At 43.4% G+C, this 14,523-nt stretch overlaps 1 protein-coding gene across 2 annotated transcripts in view; it reads right to left on the bottom strand.

Moving 5' to 3' along the window:
- The window catches only part of LOC134756488 (uncharacterized), a 208,300-nt gene that overhangs the window by 83,690 nt on the left and 110,087 nt on the right, over positions 1 to 14,523 (bottom strand). The window contains exons 3-5 of one of the 2 annotated variants that reach the window (XM_063693697.1): positions 11,571 to 12,117; positions 6,736 to 7,044; positions 1,924 to 2,119 (exon numbers count right to left, since the gene is read on the bottom strand). In XM_063693697.1, the coding sequence (XP_063549767.1) occupies positions 6,852 to 7,044; positions 11,571 to 12,117 (740 nt within the window). In that variant the 3' untranslated portion in view covers positions 1,924 to 2,119; positions 6,736 to 6,851. The remainder of the gene's footprint in view (positions 1 to 1,923; positions 2,120 to 6,735; positions 7,045 to 11,570; positions 12,118 to 14,523) is intronic. The other variant, XR_010129227.1, reaches the window with a different exon arrangement.

The following is a 14,523-nucleotide window of genomic DNA, read 5'->3' as shown; positions in this document are numbered from 1 at the left end:
TGGATTAGATCAGTGATAGGGCATCGTGTGGATATTACTACATTAGTATTGGAAGCCATGGTGTGGACTAGATCCGTGATAGGGCTAGGTGTCAATATTATTACATTAGTATTGGAAGCGATGGTGTGGATCAGGTCAGTGATAGGGCATGGTGTGGATATTGCCACATCAGTATTGGAAGCGATGGTATGGATTACATCAGTGATAGGGCACGGTGTGGATAATATTACATTAGTATTGGAAGCGATGGTGTGCATTAGATCAGTGATAGGGCATGGTGTGGATATCACTACATTAGTATTGGAAGCGATGGTGTGGACTAGATCAGTGATAGGGCATGGTGTGGATATCATTACATTAGTATTGGAAGCAATGGTGTGGACTAGATCAGTGATAGGGCATGGTGTGGATATCATTACATTAGTATTGGAAGCGATGGTGTGGACTAGATCAGTGTTAGGGCATAGTGTGGATATTATTACATTAGTATTGGAAGCGATGGTGTGGATTAGGTCAGTGATAGGGCATGGTGTGGATATTACTACATTAGTATTGGAAGCGATGGTGTGGATTAGATCAGTGATAGGGCATGGTGTGGATATTACTACATTAGTATTGGAAGCGATGGTGTGGATTAGATCAGTGATAGGGCATGGTGTGGATATTACTACATGAGTATTGGAAGGGATGGTGTGGATTAGATCAGTGATAGGGCATGGTGTGGATATTGCTACATCAGTATTGGAAGCGATGGTGTGGATTAGATCAGTGATAGGGCATGGTGTGGATATTATTACATTAGTATTGGAACCGATGGTGTGGATTAGATCAGTGATAGGGCATGGTGTGGATATTGCTACATCAGTATTGGAGGCGATGGTGTGGATTAGATCAGTGATAGGGCATGGTGTGGATATTATTACATTAGTATTGGAAGCGATGGTGTGGACTAGCTCAGTGACAGGGCATGGTGTGGATATTATTACATTAGTATTGGACGTGATGGTGTGGATTAGATCAGTGATAGGGCATGGTGTGCATATTATTACATTAGTATTGGAAGCGATGGTGTGGACTAGATCAGTGATAGGGCATGGTGTGGATATTATTACATTATTATTGGAAGTGATGGTGTGGATTAGATCAGCGATAGGGCATGGTGTGGATATTATTACATTAGTATTGGGAGTGATGGTGTGGATTAGATCAATGATAGGCCAAGGTGGGGATATTATTCCATTAGTATTGGAAGTGATGGTGTGGATTAGATTGGCGTTAAGGCATGGTGTCGATATTACTACATTAGTATTGGAAGCGATGGTGTGGATTAGATCAGTTATAGGGCATGGTGGGGATATTACTACATTAGTATTGGAAGCGATAGGGTGGATTAGATCAGTGATAGGGCATGGTGTGGATATTACTACATTAGTATTGGAAGCGATGGTGTGGATTAGATCAGTGATAGGGCATGGTGTGGATATTACTACATTAGTATTGGAAGCGATGGTGTGGATTAGATCAGTGTTAGGGCATGGTGTGGATATTATTACATTAGTATTGGAAGCGATGGTGTGGACTAGATCAGTGATAGGGCATGGTGTGGATATTATTACATTAGTATTTGAAGCGATGGTGTGGATTACATCAGTGTTAGGGCATGGTGTGGATATTATATGGGTGTTAGGGCACGGTGTGGATATCATAGTAATGTAGGGCACAGTGTGATTATTATATTAGAGGCCACTGTAAGAATATATATTAGCAGCCACTGTGTCTTGGACGTTGACAATGATACTAGGGTGTACTCCAAACAGTGCGATTTGTGGGTTTTCTTTTTCTAGATGAAGTTCTTCCTCTGCAGAGTACTCTAAATACTCACTCCTTGGCACTCAGGGCCGTGGACAGGAGCTTTTTACTCACCAATGAAGAACACCAAGTTAACACGACCCTCGTGCTGCCCTGAGGAAGTTGAAGCTCCTCGCTGCTTCTGGCACCTCCGCGGGAAGTTCGTTGGGGCGGGATCGCGCGCCCTCTGGTGGCTCCGTGGTTCAGCACAGACGCTCTTGCTCACAGTTTCTCGGCGGATGTGCGCCCCCTCCTGGCTGTCCTGAAATACCTATAAAATTCAATATTCCGTTTATTCAGTGTCATAATTTTGGAAATTCAAACCGAAATAAAGGCCACTACATCCATACCCTTCCCATAAATGGTGATGGAAGAATTATTTGGAAGCCAAATGGAATGAAGTGACTCTATACACAAATTAAAACACAAAAACCTACTCAAAATTGTCCAGAGACTACAACTTCAAATGCAAAACTATAATCTAAAAGAAAACCTAAGAGACATTGGATCTGGTGTTGAGTTTTAACACACAGCATCAAGTGCCAATTCGTGAAAATACTGAGAACAGACTTTATAAAGCTAAATTTTCTACTATGAAAAACCCTATTCAGAGAACAAAAAGACAAGACACACTGTGAGAAGATATTTAGAAAATACAAACGTGATTTTAAAAACTGTATTGAAGATACACAAAGAACTCTTCAAACGAACACTAAGAAAACTAAAAACCCAAATAAAACTGGGTAAATATCTGAACAGACATCCAGCCAAATAAAATGTATAGATAGCAGGCCAGGTGTGGTGGCTCATGCCTATAACCCCAGCACTTTGGGAGGCTGAGGCGGGTGAGTCACCTGAGGTCAGGAATTTGAGATCAGCCTGGCCAACATAGTGATACCCCCTCTCTACTAAAAATACAAAAAAATTAGCCACGCATGGTGGTGGGTGCCTGTAATCCCAGCTACTTGGGAGGCTGATGCAAGAGAATTGCTTGAACATCGGAGGTGGAGGTTGCAGTGACCCAAGATCACGCCACTGCACTCCAGCCTGAGTGACAGAACGAGACTCTATCTCAATAAAAAAAAAAAGAAAAAAGAAAAAAAAGAAAATATACAGATATCACATAATCACACAAAAGGATGCTCAATATATCTCATTAGGAGACTGCAAATTAAAATAATGCTGAGATATCACTGCACACCTAGTACAACTGTGGTACTCTTAAAAAAGCTCAACAGTAACAATTGGAGGTTGAAGAACAATAGGTACGGCCATTCATTACTGGCAGAATGCATGAATGGGTACAGCCACTTTGGGAAATAGTTTGACAGTTTTTCCCAAAGATAAACAAGTCTTACCTTACAATCCAACAAATGCACCCCTAAATTGTGTATGTTTAGACAGCTGCTTTGAAAAATTATGTTCAAACAAAAACTAGCATGTAATTATATACGAGCCACTCTACTCATAATGGCCAAAACTTGAAGTAATCAGAACGTTCTTCAATAGCTGAATGCATAATCAATTTGAAGTACAACCATGCAATGGAACACCATTCACCAACAGAAAGGAATGAACTGTCAATCCATGAAAACAAATGAATGAATCTTGCATCTATGTTGCTAAGTAAAGGGTGGCAGTATGAAGATGTTATACATTATATGACTCCATTCATATAACATTCTGGAAAAAGCACAACCAAAGAGATGATAGTCAGATCAGTGACTGTCTGGGGTGGGGATTTGAAGTATTCTGTATGCTGCTTCAGTAGTGGATATCTGACACTATGCATTTGATAAAACCCACAGAATTTTAATGCACAAAGAACAAACCACAATCTACACAAATTAAATGATTTAGGATGTGGAAGTATCTAAGGACAAAATACAGAGTGCAACCAAGAATCGAACTGTATTACCAATGTATGTTGCAAGTGGTGGGCCAAAGGTGCTGAGCTGGAAATGAGTAGAAGCCATAGACTAAAAACAAAACGTACTATATACACCAACAGTGGACTCTATTTTATAAAGTTATTTCCCATAGGGATAATAGTTAATTTTGAAACTACTATATCTGTAAAAAGAAAAATAACCATGATTTTCCTCTATACTATCAACACTCCACTTTTAACAGCAAATTGTGGGGGGGTGGGGGGTGTTTCCCATACCAACCAATATTCCAACTCTCTGGAAAACAATTGGGTATCCTGTAATTCAACTGTGACACTGATTACCTGGAGTTAGTATACACCCTACAAGTTAAGGGCTTAGTAACACCAGACTGTCCACAACCTCAGATGCCAATCACAAGTAGTGAATCCCCAGTTTACCCAAACTTCTATATGACTTGGCCAGAAACTAGGCATTCCTACACCCCCTCTTCAGGTTTGACAATTTGCTATGATGGCTTATGGAACTAGGAAATACTTACTTATGTTTACTAGTTATTATGGTCTCAATGTGTGTACACCCCCACCCCAAATTCCTATTTTGAAATGTAATCCCCAAAGGGATGGTATTCAGAGGTAACCGAGAGGTGATCGGATCATGAGAGTGCTGTCCTCATGAATGAAACCAGTGCCCTTATAAAAGCATCTAGGAGCCCGTTTCCCCATTCTGCCATGTCACGACATGCTAGAAGGCACTATCTATGATAGATGAGCCCTCACTAGACATCAAATCTGTCAGCCTTGATCTGGAACTTTCCAAATTCCATATTTTAGGAATTTTTATGGAAGCTTCATCATGTAGACATGATGGATTATTAACTCAATTTCCAGTCCCTTCACACCCTCAAAGGATTGCATGTTAAGCTAAAAGTTACAACCTTCTTATCATGGCTTGGTCTTTCTGGTGACCATCCCCATCCTGAAACCATCCAGGAACCCACAGAGTGTCCTTATTAGAACAGAAGCCATTCCTATTATCCACGAGATTCCAAGAGATTTAGGAACTCTGCATCAGGAACCAGGGCCAAAGACCAAATATTAGAACACAAGATGCTCCTAGCACCCCTACTGTTCAGGAAATTATAATAGTTTTAGAAGCTCTGTACCAGGAACTGCAGACACAGACCAAACATATATTTCTTATTAAGTCCCAACCTGGAATCTTGATCAAGAATGAATTCATTGTTCCCAATGGTACAAGGGATGAAATAAATGGCAGATAGTAGGAGCCAGGTTCCTCACTATTACAGTGAGAAGTTACAGATAAAAAATAGGGAAGCCTAGAATGATCTCTGTCATAATGAGTCAGAATATATATATACAACATAAGTATAAACTCACATTTAGCTTAACATATACATAGATGGTTCCACATAGAAACCTTTATAATTAAGTGGGTACATATAAGTTAGAAGACACACATATATTTCTTTGCACTGTCAGCTGTAAGTGTCATGACGCAATGACCACATTTAGTGGCCAGATGTAAGTTGTTCATACCATTCTCTAACAAAAGAAATCAGGGCTATTAGAAGAAATAGCTGAAACTAGGACTGGGACAGAAAATATATGAGCCAGGGTACTTTTGAAGTAACAGAAATAAATTATAAAAAAAAACCATGAAATTACGTAAAAGGAGCCAGTGGAAAGAGCTACCAATGGCCACAGGTATGAACAAAGAGCAACAAAATACTGTACAATTAGATAACAACCAAAAGATTAAAGTAACTATCTGTGGACCCATACTGGTATAAATAAATGATTAAACAGATATGCAAATGGGCTGAATAGAAATCTCTTATACAGAAGAATTCCAAATACCTGATATAGACAGCCATCAAGGAGGTGGGGCTAACTCCCCACTCCTTTAAGTATGAGCTCTGCATGATGACTTCCTCCAAAAGCATACATACAATATAGACATGGGAAAAAAGTAACTTCACAGTGAAAAACCTGAAAACACTGCCTCAACCAAGTGATAAAAGTTAACATTAATGGTGATAACACATCTTGAGAGCATGAAGTGACTAGACTAGCGCTTGCAAACCAAAAATAAAATTCAAAGATCTTTCCCACAACCACCTCTCCACCAGGGGACACCAAAGTTAACCTGGAAGACTGGTTCAGGCTATGATGGGAAAGAGGTGGTCAGACATGCCTCATGATGCCCTCCTCCCTTTTGGAATTCAGGAAAAGCCAATCAGCATTTAACATCAACACAACCTTAAATCTGATAAGAAACATTTACAATCTATTCTCTCTGAAGCCTGCTACCTGCAAGCTTCATCTCCATGACAAAACCTTGGTCTCCATAACCCCTTATCATAGCCCAGACACTCCTTTCTATTGATAGTAAGTCTTTCAACAAACTGCCAATCAGAAAAATTTTAAATGTACCTATAACCTGGAAGCCCCACCCCACCCTAATCCATTGGGTTGTCCCACCTTTCTGGACCGAACCAATATATATCTTAAATACACTTGATTGATGTCTCCTATCTCCCTAAAATGTATAGAACCAACCTGCACCCCAAAGACCTTGGGCACATGTTCTCAGGGTCTCCTGAGGGCTGTGTCAAGGGCCATGGTCACTCATATTTGGCTCAGAATACATCTCTTCAAATATTTTACAGTCTTTGACTCTTTTTGTGGACACACTACACATCTGCTCTGCTTCCCGCAAACCCCTAAACCCAGGCTGATTATGAGAAAAACCCCAAGTAAACCACAATGGAGGACATTCTACACAATACCTGACCAATCCTCCTAACACTGTTCCAGGTCCTCAGAAGTAAAGTCTGAGAGACTGTCACAGCCAAGAAGAGCCTGACATGATGACTAAATGTCCTATGGGATCCTAGATAGGATCCTGGGAGAGAAAAAGGCAGAACTAAGGGAAACCAAATAAGATGTGAGCTTATTTAATAATATAGTAATACCCAGTCATTAAGTATGACAAGAAATGATGTAAGATGTTGGTCAGGAGTGGTGGCTCATGTCTGTAATCCCAGCACTTTGGGAGGCTGAGGCGGGCGGATCACCTGAGATCAGGAGTTCAAGACCAGCCTGGCCAACGTGGTGAAACCTCATCTCTACTAAAAATACAAAAATTAGCCGGGCATGATGGCAGGCGCCTGTAATACCAGCTACTCAGGAGGCTGAGGCAGGAGAATCGCTTGAACCTGGGAGGCGGAGGTTGCAGTGAGCCGAGATCACGCCACTGCACTCCAGCCTGGTTGAGACTCTGTCTGGAAAAAAAAAAAAAAAAAAAAAAAAAGATGTTAAACCTATCTGATACATGTTGATATGTTAAAAAGAGGGGAAACTAGGTTGCGTCTACATGGGAAATCTGCATTTTCTTCCCAATTTCTGTATGAATCTAAAACTAATTTAAAATAAAACCTCTATTTAAAAATTGTAATTTTTTCAGATATCTGCTAAATTATTTGTACTAAAAATTAGTAATTGACAGTAACTACTCCTACTTTTAAAAATAAGAGCATTCATGATACTGCAAAGTAAATTATACAGACTAATATATACTTTCAAAGAAATGCCCCTTTTACATGTTTTATGTTATGATAACATATATGTGTAAACATGGTCATATCATTTTTCTTATGGTGTAGTTCACTCTCTAAGAAAGCTGGTCATCTTAGAACCAGGGAAAAAAATTCACATTTTGGAGACTATTTCAATTTACGGCTGGACGTTTTCAAAGTATGACTTTGTGGGAAAAAAAAAAAAGTTCAAATTGATTCATTGTGACTGGATCACTTATTCTAATGAATGCTTGTCTTTATTTTGTTTCCCAGCATTCCTTTCAGCTATGATACAACAGAAGCAAATATTTGCCACTGGAAAAAATATTCAAAGACACTCTTAGGTTAATCTATAGCTGATGACAGTCAGTCTAGTCTATATAGCAAGCAGCTTCAAGATATGATTACTTAGCTAAGAGGGAAATGGGACGTGACTGCTGCCTCATTCCCACGCCTCTCTGGACCTGATAATTTAGAGGAAGCTCACATTCGCAAGATAAAAATTTTCTTTTCTTTCTCAGTATTAAATATGCTGTCACAATAGAAGAAAGCTTTACTGACTTCTTAAATGATGTGTTGAGACCGGAAACCTAAAATGATAGTTACTGAGAATACTGCTAATGCCCTAAGTTTTTAGTCACACCCTCACCTAGGTAGGAACCTAACCAAAAGGGGAGAACTGTTGAACAAATTACGGGAGGTCATTGTTTTGGTCACAACTCCCGCATTAGGCCACACTGAGCAGGCAAAACCAGAATGGAGACACTCACGCTGAATGACACACAACAAAGCTGAAACTTTAAGGAAGTAGATAGATCCCAAAAGAGCTCCCTTTTTCCCTGAAGAGATTCCAGTCTACCTGAGTCAGCATAAAGAAGTCCCCTCTGCTTTAATTCTTACCAAAACAAGTAACTTGAAGTAATCTGATATTAACAAATCAGTTGTTATTTTCTATTGCTCTATTTCCGCCTTACACAACACAGTGTTCTGCTATTGCCCAGAGGGCACTGAGACCAAATAAAACTTGAAAATGCCACACTGAAAGCAAATAAGTCCTAATAACTCAATTTACAACGATAACAAAGAGTGACACCAATGCCCAAAGTTTTGATCAATATCTCAAAATTGAGAGGCTGACCAAAAGGGAGGAATTCTTACATCAAACAACATTTGGGCTTTAGAAGCCTCCCAAGGAGTCCTTGTAAAGAGTCGCGGCCGGGCGCCGTGGCTCACGCCTGTAATCCCGGCACTTTGGGAGCCGAGACGGGTGGATCATGAGGTCAGGAAATCGAGACCATCATGGCTTACAAGGTGAAACCCAGTCTCTACTAAAAAAAAATACAAAAAAATTAGCCGGACTTGGTGGCGGCAGCCTGCAGTCCCAGCTACTCGGGAGGCCGGGACAGGAGAATGGCATGAACCCGGGAGGCGGAGCTTGCTGTGAGCTGAGATCGCGCCACTGCACTCCAGCCTGGGCGACAGAGCGAGACTCAGCCTCAAAAAAGAAAAAAGAAGAAGAAGAAGAAGAATCGCAACCTAATTTAGTATAGAAACAAACTGAAAATCTGACTTGGGAATGTATCATGGTAACAAACAGCGGCGGTTCAGCCAATCACATCAGCCGAGTGTCAGTCAATGGCCGGCAGCCAGCTGTTCAAAACAAGATCCAAGAAGGCAAATCCGGGCTGTAACCAGGTCTGTAACCAATCCAGCCACCTCTATACCTCACTTCTGTTTTCTGTATGTCACTTTTTTTCTCTGGCTATAAATATAACCCGCACATGTTGTGTGGCAGATCATTCTGAACCATTTTTGGTCTGGACTGCTGCCTGATTCTAGAACCACAAAAAAAAAGCCAGTTAAGATCTGCAAACCCACGTTTGTTGTAATTTTGTATTTTAACAGTTGTGCCCTACAAAAGACATTAAGCTGAAATTAATTAAAAATCATTTACAGTCATGATTAGGTCATAAAAAATTGTCAAACATAACAATTCTTCAAAAAAAGCTAAAAAGTATATTTTAAAAATACTGTTGATGGAAAAAAGAGTGCAAAGTAGATAGGAAAATTATGTACAAAACTAAAAACAGAGGAGAAATTAAAAGTCAAATAATTGCATCAAACTGGAAACCTAGAAAAAATGGGTGATTTCCTAGTAAAAATACACATTAACAAAATGGGCACTGAAATAAGGCAACTATGAATATACCAATTAGCATAGAAAAGCTAAGAAAGGTCCTTAAAGATCTCCCAGTGGAAAAAGGCCCCAGGACCATCTGGGTCCATAGCTTAGTGTAAGCTGACTTAACTAAATGTGATTTTACACTCGTGCATTGCATACATATGATGGTGGTCCCATGAGATAAAAATGGAGCTGAAAAATTCCTTCCTAGCCATCTTGTCATAAGCTCATGGCTCAACAAATTACTTTTTCTCTCTTCTGATACCATGAAAGGAAAATAAATCTCAGGACCTCCAAATCACTAAGCCAAGGGAAAAGTCAAGCTGGGAGCTATGTCAGGCAAACCTGCCCTCATTCTATTCCTAACTAAGATAGCTACAAAGATAAAAAGCTACATACCTCACTCACAATTTGCCCACAAAGAATTTCCTTTTGGACAAAGGACAGACAGCACTCAAAGTCATCCCTCACCTGAGACAGATGCATATCTGATTGCTTCCTCTGCCCTATTATTTATGTAAAAATGCAGATTCATTGAGCCAGACTAAATTGTGTATTCAGTGGAAGGCTGATGAAGGATTCAAAAGAACGCAACCTTTTGTCTCTAACCTACTTCTGACCTGGAAGCACCCCCACTTCCTGCTTCCAGTTGTCCCGCCTTACTGGGCCAAATGACTGTACATCTTACACGTCTCATGTATCCCTAAAATGTACAAAAGCAAGCTCTACCCTGGCCACCTTGGACACACATCGTCAGGACCTCCTGAGGCTGTGTCACGGGCGTGTCCTTAATCTTGGCAAAATAAGCTTTCTAAATTGACTGAGACCTGTCCCAGATATTCTGGGATCACAATCTACAATCACCATGGTGTTATGGTTGACTACAGCATTCAGTACAGAGACATGCTGTACAGGTTCGTAGCCTGGGAGCAATAGGCTATACTATGTAACTTAGGTGTGGAGTGGGCTACACCATCTAAGTTTTATAAGGACACTCTGCAGTGTTCACACAAAGATGAAATCACCTAAGGACACATTTCTCAGAAAGTATAACATCGTTACGAGATGCCTGAGTGTATTTTAAATGGTCAAAGCCTAGGAGAAAAAAAGAAACTTAACTCTTGTTATGGGTTAATAACAAAGCTTAAGAGAGTTAACATATTTCATCTAATCTAAGATGCCAATGATTAAAAGACATTATTTTATGCACCATCACAAATAGGTTGCCAATTAAACTGACTTTCTGAATAACGCACAAATGTGAATTTACTTCTATTAATGCCAGGAAAGTAAAATGAAAAATAAATTATGGTTTTGACATGTTAAAGCAAATACGGCGGGGGTTAGCCTGAGGCCTTCCCTAAGCAAACAGAAACCGAACTTGGAGGCATGTGAACTGACTTAAAAAAATTCACAAACCAACCACAGTCAATGCCAAAAAGCCCAGCAGCCAGTTGGCTGTATGACTAGGGACGCTGAGGGAAGCATCCCCACCACAGGCGGTCGCCTAGCTGGAGCCACTGAGGAGCCTCACTTACGGGCCACCCTAAGAGCTCGAAGCCCCAAGCCGACTTCCGTTCTGGTGCTTCCTGCGTGATTCATGAACCATTCCTTTGCCGAAATAAACTCCGCTTAAATTTATTTTACCTAAAATCCTGTTAACAGACAAAGTCCAGTATTTACACTTAAAATACGGTTGTGAAAACTCACATCTACATCTGGTCTTCAATATTTTTCAAGTACTTTAACACTCTAAGAAAAACGAGCCACTGGAACGCAAATAAAAGCAAGTCGTGGGGTGCGCGTCTCCCTGGGGCTCTCCATGTTGCCCTCAGGGTTTCTCCCTTCTCTGTCCCGGATCCACCCCAAACAAACCCAAATTGGTCAAAAATTTAAAAACGAAACAACTCAGGTATGCTGTAATAATGAGTAACAAAGCCACTTAATGATGGGCCACTTTGTAAAATAAAATAAATACAACTTGAGAAAGTGGAGCGCGAGGCAGCGCGGCCTCCTCAGCACTGAGCCGGGACGGAAAGCTTTTCCTCACCTTTCCTCGGGCAGCCTCGGGGACCATGAAGCCACAGCTTCCCCAGTCGTTCCTGAGGAGCTGAGGAGAAGGAGGCTGGGTGGTCCCTGGCCACGGTCCCCAGGTGTTCCTATAGAGCCAGCGGCGTCTCCCGAGTGGGTCCTGAGGAGGAGGAGGCTGGGTCCTCTCAGGTGTCCCTGTAGGGATGACGGCGCCTCCTGCATAGGTCCTGAGGAGGCGGCTCGGCTCCGCCCCCTGGAGCCGCCGGGCTTCTGTGCCGGAACCCGGGCGCCTCTCGAGGTTCTGTGAGGCGGCATCGCGCCCCCTGACGGCCGTCGCAGGCGGTGCAGGATGCTCAGGTGCTCGCGGTTGAGCTGTGGCCTCGCCCCTCCGGTGGATCTCCGAAGTTCACTGTTCTGACAATTACACGCCATGACTTTTGAAAAACCAGCTGAGGCCGGGCGCGGTGGCTCACGCCTGTAATCCCAGCACTTTGGGAGGCCGAGGCGGGCGGATCGCGAGGTCAGGAGATCGAGACCATCCTGGCTAACACGGTGAAACCCCGTCTCTACAAAAAAAAAAAACCAAAAAAAAATTAGCCGGGAGTGGTGGAGGGCGCCTATAGTTCCAGCTACTCGGGAGGCTGAGGCAGGAGAATCGCTTGAACCCGGGAGGGGGAGGTTTCGGGGAGCCTCCTCTAAACAGAAAAGACTGACCCCCAGTCAGTGTTTTATTTTCCCTGATGACCGCAGGCCATGAACTTATGGAACAATAAGGTAATTAGGCTCTTGGACCCAGGGAAGTAGCTCCATGCCACCTGCCCTCATTCGCTGAGCATTTTGGTTTCTCGGATCTGCTACTCAGTTTCCAGTCTCTTCCTCCCTGCCAATGCTGCCAGCGTGCCTCTTCTGCAAGCAGCAACTGCCTTCCACCTTCCATTCTCTACTCTTTAGCCATCATCTGGCTGGACTTTTCAGAATGGACTGCAAAGGAGAATAAACTGGCTGAGTCTGAGGGTGCACTCACGTGCAAAGTTGCAAGCTTTAATGTACCCATCTTGGCAGATTTTGGCTCCTTAGAGTTCTTTCTCATTTGGGGATCTCATGTGCCCTCTGATGAGGTGGGCTCACTGACTGTCTGCGCTGGTGGCATCTGGCAGCACCTTGTCACGTGCACCTAGGTAAGAACCTGGCTGCACCTGATGCTTAGCCAAACGGGGAACCCACAGTTCTGTGTATCAGGTGATGTTTAATCTCTGGAGGTTAATGAACGTGAGGGAGAGATACTGTCTGGGACTCTCCACATACTGCGTCTGAGTCACTGAAGGAAAAGAATGTGGGGTCTGTTTGCTGGGACTGGACACCTCCATAATCACATGCTCCATGAAATGCAGGCAGGAGATCTCGCTTTCTACCTCTGGGATGGGAGTGTGCAGTTTCAGAATGAGACTAGCCCACACAACTGACTCTTTATTTGGGAAAGAGAAATGAAATCAGATGCAGCAATTTAATATCCACTAAGATGATATCTTAATCACAAACACTCTTCTGGTTTTTAGAAATGTGAATGTTATTTACACTAAGTTAAAAAACCTGAATATCCAACAGCATGACACCGACTAAAGAAATACTGGCGCACTCTGGAACCTTGCACACCACTTATTGGCATGGGAACAATGGGAACACGCCTATGCAAAGATGTGCATGGAAATTAGAAGAATGCAACACTGTAGAACAGATGTGACTAGGTGCATGATCAAGAGCACACAAGACCAAGCCTGCCTCTGCACACACAAGACCGCGCCTGAGTCTGCACCACGTGACGGGACCATTGTGGAGCAAGCCGGGGAGATTTTGATGTAGGCAGCAGAGGCGTCACTTAGGGACCAGACCCTAAAACAACCCTAACCCTGGACCCTGACCCTAAAACAACCCTAACCCTGGACCCTGACCCTAAAACAACCCTAACCCTGGGCCCTGACCCTAAAACAAACCTAACCCTGGGCCCTGACCCTAAAACAACCGTAACCCAGGGCCCTGACCCTAAACCAACCCTAACGCTGGGACCCGACCCTAAAACATCCCTACCCCTGTGCCCTGACCCTAAAACAACCCTAACCCTGGCCTGGCCCTGACCCTAAAACAACCCTAACCCTGGGCCCTGGCCCTGAGCCTAAAACCCTAACCCTGGGCCCTGGCCCTGACCCTAAAACACCCCTAGCCCTGGGCCCTGGCCCTGACCCTAAAACAACCCTAACCCTGGGCCCTGGCCCTGACCCTAAAACAACACTAACCCTGGGCCCCGGCCCTGAGCCTAAAACCCTAACCCTGGGCCCTGGCCCTGTGCCGAAAACCCTAACCTTGGGCTCTGGCCCTGAGCCTGAAACCCCAACCCTAGGCCCTGGCCCTGAGCCTAAAACCCTAACCCTGGGCCCTGGCCCTGAGCCTAAAACCCTAACCCTGGGTCCTAACACTAAAACAACCATAACCATGGGCCCTGACCCTAAAACAACTCTAACCCTTGGCCCTGACCCTAAAACAACCCCAACCCTGGGCCCTAACCATAAAACAACCCTAACCCTGGGCTCTGACCCTAAAACAACCATAACCCTGGGCCCTGGCCCTGACCCTAAAACAACCCTAACCCTCGGCACTGGCCATGACCCTAAAACAACCCAAACCCTGAGCCCTGGACCTGACCCTAAAACAACCCTAAACCTGGGCCCTGGCCCTGAGCCTAACATCCTATCCCTGGGCCCTGGACCTGAGCCTAAAACCCTAACCCTGGGCCCTGACCTTACAACAACCCTAAACCTGGCCCTGGCCCTGACCCTAAAACAACCCTCACCCTGGGCCCTGACCCTAAAACAACCCTAACCCTGGGCCCTAACCCTAAAACAACCCAAACCCAGGGCCCTGACCCTAAAACCCTAACCCTGGGCCCTGGCCCTGAGCCTAAAACCCTATCTCTGGTC

This window comes from Gorilla gorilla, chromosome 9 (assembly GCF_029281585.2).
Source record: "Gorilla gorilla gorilla isolate KB3781 chromosome 9, NHGRI_mGorGor1-v2.1_pri, whole genome shotgun sequence".
In the NCBI taxonomy this organism is placed as follows: Eukaryota; Metazoa; Chordata; class Mammalia; order Primates; family Hominidae; genus Gorilla; species Gorilla gorilla.
The sequence above is the reverse complement of the archived record's forward strand: the minus strand, read 5'-3'. Positions and strand labels throughout refer to the sequence as shown.